This window comes from Ursus maritimus, unplaced genomic scaffold (genome assembly GCF_017311325.1).
Source record: "Ursus maritimus isolate PB19 unplaced genomic scaffold, ASM1731132v1 scaffold_14, whole genome shotgun sequence".
Lineage (NCBI taxonomy): Eukaryota > Metazoa > Chordata > Mammalia > Carnivora > Ursidae > Ursus > Ursus maritimus.
The window spans coordinates 52,421,832-52,426,608 of NW_024423786.1; the positions used below are offsets into that span (position 1 = coordinate 52,421,832).

General features: G+C 40.4%; 1 protein-coding gene across 1 annotated transcript in view; it reads right to left on the reverse strand.

Moving 5' to 3' along the window:
* Positions 1–2,319: 2,319 nt before the first annotated feature.
* LOC121102438 (adhesion G protein-coupled receptor E3-like) overlaps positions 2,320–4,777 on the reverse strand; it is a 63,210-nt gene continuing 60,752 nt past the window's right edge. The window contains exon 8 of the mRNA XM_040628289.1: positions 2,320–2,427. Coding sequence (XP_040484223.1) covers positions 2,320–2,427 — 108 coding nt within the window. The remainder of the gene's footprint in view (positions 2,428–4,777) is intronic.

The following is a 4,777-nucleotide window of genomic DNA, read 5'->3' on the forward strand; positions in this document are numbered from 1 at the left end:
TCATAGAACAACTAACATTTATTGATTGTTGCTCATATTCCAAAATACACTAGGCATTTTGCATCTATTACCTCATTTACCCCTTCCAAAACCCTTGTGAGGTAGATATTCCTATACTCCTTTTACTCAGGAGGAAACTGACAATTGGACCCTGGTGATAATCAAGGAGATGGGATTCCAGTCCTGGAGTTCTGACTTCAGAGCCATAAATATTAACCATCCTACTTGACTGTTTCTCTCATTTGTAAGGTAAATGAGAAGAGGAAGGATAAAGGAGATCATTTTTGATGTCCAGGCAATGTGATTTCTGGGAGAAGAGAATATATCTGTTGAATTTTGAACTAGTACTTCTTTTCTCCCTTGCAATTGTCCTCATCACAGACACCGATAGCACTGATGGATATCTCCATATGCAGGCACCAAGCTGTAGACTCGGCACGGAATAACTCGATTGACATCCACATAGGCTTATGGTGTAGGTTCTGTTACTGTCCCAGATGCATGTGTTGGGGGATAGAGACAGAGAACCTAAGTAATGCTCACACCCCAAAATACAGTACATGCACAAAAGTGTTGTTTCACTGTTCTCTGATTTGAAGCATAGAAGGACTTGCCCATTGAAGCTGCTACAAGTGAACAGCTTAACTATAATGGGCCCCAGTGGGAGGCAGGTATAAACGGGGCCAGAATGCTTTCACACAGTCACTCAGTCATGCCCAAAGTCTAATTATATGATGGAGACAAAAGTTTTTTCTTTCCTTAATCCAGGTCTAAGGGTGTTTGTAAGAAAAAAAATATATATCCTGTGTTCAGCCAATAGCGGGAAAAGGGGAAATGGTGTCTAAATATTGCTTAGCAATATCACTGATGGGAAAAAAAAGGAAGTAAAAAATACTCTGAGTGTTCACCACCTCTTGTGTCCTGAAATTCCCATGCAATTGCATTTAAAAAAAATTAACAATGGTTGAGCCTAGAAAGTAATGGTATCTAATGCTTGGGAATGCTTACTATGTGTCGGACTTTTTAATAAAGCTTTTATTATGGTCAAAATTGCATAATATAAAATTTCCCATCCTAACCATTTTTGAGTGGACAGCACTGTAGGGTTAAGTATATCCACATTGTTGTGCAACCCAACTCCAGAACTTTTTAAAACAGTTGTCAGAGAGAAAGAGAGAGAGAGAGAGAGAGAGAGAGCACACAAGCAGAGGGAGAAGCAGCCTCCCCACTGAGCAAGGAGCCTGATGTGGGACTCGATTCCAGAACCCTGAAATCATGACTTGAGCTGAAGGCAGACGCTTAACCAACTGAGCCACCCAGGTGACACATCCAGAGCTTTTTCATTTCGTAAAACTGAAACACTGCCCATTAAAAAACAACTCCTTATTTCTCTCCCCACAGCTCCTGGCAAACACGCTTCGACTTTCTGTTTCTATGAACCTGACTACTCTGGGGACCTCATACAAAATGGAAGATTACAGTGTTTGTCTTTCTGTGTCTGGCATATTTCACTTAGCATAATGTCCTCGAGGTTCATCCATGTTGTAGCATATATCAAAATTGTATTTCTTTATTTTTCAAGTTTTTATTTAAATTCTAGTTATTTAACATATATGGTAAAATTGGTCTCAGATATAGAATTGAGTCATTCATCACTTACATATAACACCCAGTGCTTATTTCTTTTTAAAGCTAAATACTATTTGATATTATTTCATATTGTTATACTAGGTTCAAGGTTTTGAGGAACGACCATACTGCTTTCTACAGTGGCTGCATCATTTTATGTTCCTACCAACAGTGCACAGTGATTCCAATTTCTCTCCATCCTCACCCTATTTTGTTTTGTTTTTATAGTAGCCATACTAATGGATGTGAGGTGATATGTCATTGTGGTTTTGACTTACATTTACCTAATGGTTAGTGATTTTCAGCATCATTACATGTGCTTCTTCACCATCTGTATATCATCTTTTGAGAAACGTATATTCAGACCCTTTCTCTCTCTCTCTCTTCCTTAATTATTATGATACGTTAGTCACCATACAGTACATCATATTTTGTAGCTGTTGTTGAATTGTAGACATTCTTTATGTAGTCTAGGTACTAATCCCGTAGGGTACTTTCTCCCATTCCATGGGTTACCTTTTCACTCCATTGACTATGTCCTTCGATGCACAGAAGTTTTTAGTTTGATGTTATCCGTTTGTTTATTTCTACTTTTGTTGCCTGTTCTTTTGGTATCATAACTGAGAAACTCTTGCCATGTCAATTTAATGAAGCTTTTCCACTATGTTTTCTTCTAGGAATTTTATAGTTTTAGGTCTTACATTTCTGTCTTTGATTCATCTTGTTCATGTTGTGTATGGTGTAAGGGTCCACTTTGCTCTTTGGCATGCAGATATCCAATTTTCCCAGCACCATTTGCTGATGTCAGGCACTATTTCAAGGGCTTTACACACATGGACTTATTTATCCCACACACCAACAAGGCACGTTGCTATTACCAGTAGCAGAACCTCAGCATCTGGGCTGAGCTCAGCTCAGAAGGCTGGGTAATTTGCCTAACTAGTGAGTGGGAAGGGAGCTGGGACTTGAACCCAGAGTATTCATCTCCAACTCTCCCTGTAGTGATTTAAAATATGCCCATCAATTCTTTGGCACGCCCTTCAAAATGTCAAGTCTAAATCCACTTCCTTTGGTGCAGTCTCGCTTGGAGCACTCATGGAAGCCAGCTGCCATTCCATGAGAACACTGAAGCAGCTCTCGGAGAGCCCCAGTGGCAAGAACAGAAGCCTCTTGCCAACAGCTACATGGGGGAACCACCTTGAAAACAAACCCTTTAGCCTCAGTGAAGCCTGCTGGTGACAAGCCCCAGCCAACCTCTTGACACCAAATATTGAGAAACCTTGAGCCAGAGCCACCCAACTAAGCCACTCCCAGATTCCTGACCCACAAAAACAGAGTGAGATAATAAATTCATATTGCTTTAAGTTTCCAAGTTCTGGGGTAATTATTTACACAGCAAACAACCCATTTGAAGAAGACAGAATCATTTCTAATTTTGGCAAAGTTCTAAAATCCAGAAAACGTTTCCATTGGAATGTGCTTGGTATGATGCCTTGTTACAGCAATTAAGAAGCACTTCAAAAACACATAAGGACTATCACTCATCTCACATGGTGGTCCCGGAATGGTGCCTTCTTAAACTGTGACCAGTTTTATTTGGACCAGTTTGATAAGTCAGGCCTGTCCAGAGCCTTGGGGGCCATTTGAGGGGCTGATTCTGAAGTTATCTCCTCAATACAGCTCAGGGGTACCTCAGTTTCTCAGGAAATTATATCACACCCTTGGTTTATTTTGGACTTTCCAACACCATGTCTCCCAGATGAGATAGAACTGATTTCATTTTTAAAACAAAGCTGGGGCCATCACGTTGCCTGATTTCAAGCTATACTCCAAAGCTGTGATCACAAAGTCAGCATGGTACTGGCACAAAAACAGACACATAGACCAATGGAACAGAATAGAGAACCCAGAAATGGACCTTCGGCTCTATGGGCAACTAATCTTTGACAAAGCAGGAAAAAACATCCAGTGGAAAAAAGACAGTCTCTTCAATAAACGGTGCTGGGAAAATTGGACAGCTACATGCAAAAGAATGACACTTGACCACTCTCTCACACCATACACAAAGATAAACTCCAAATGGATGAAAGATCTCAATGTGAGACAGGAATCCATCAAAATCATAGAGGAGAACATAGGCTATAACCTCTTTGACATCGGCCATAGCAACTTCTTTCATGACACATCTCCAAAGGCAAGAGAAACAAAAGAAAAAATGAACTTGTGGGACTTCATCAAGATAAAAAGCTTCTGCACAGCCAAGGAAATAGTAAAAATAAAACTAAGAGGCAGCTCATGGAATGGGAGAAGATATTTACAAATGACACTACAGATAAAAGACTGGTATCCAAGATCTACAAAGAACTTCTCAAACTCAATACATGAGAAACAAATCATCAAATCAATAAATGGGCAGAAGATATGAACAGACACTTTTCCAATGAAGACATACAAATGGCAGACAGACACATGAAAAAATGTTCAAAATCGTTAGGCATCAGGGAAATTCAAATCGAAACCACATTGAGATGCCACCTTACTAGAATGGCAAAAATTGACAAGGCAGGAAACAACAAACGTTGGAGAGGATGTGGAGAAAGGGGATCCCTCTTACACTGTTGGTGGGAATGCAAGTTGGTACAGCCACTCTGGAAAACAGTGTGGAGGTCCCTTAAAAAGTTAAAAATTGAGCTACCCTTTGATCCAGCAATTGCACTACTGGGTATTTACCCCAAAGATACAGATGTAGTGAAGAGAAGGGCCATATGCACCCCAATGTTCATAGCAGCATTGTCCACAATAGCCAAATTGTGGAAGGAACCGAGATGCCCTTCAACAGATGACTGGATTAAGAAGATGTGGTCCATATATACAATGGAATATTACTCAGCCATCAGAAAGAACGATTACCCAACATTTGCAGCAACATGGACAGGACTGGAGGAGATTATGCTAAGTGAAATAAGTCAAGCAGAGAAAGACAATTATCATATGGTTTCACTCATTTATGGAACATAAGAAATAGCAGGGAGATCCGTAGGAGAAGGAAGGGAAGAATGAAGGGGGGGTAAACAGAAGGGGGAATGAACCATGAGAGATATGGACTCTGGGAAACAAACTGAGGGCTTCAGAGGAGCGGGGGGGGGGG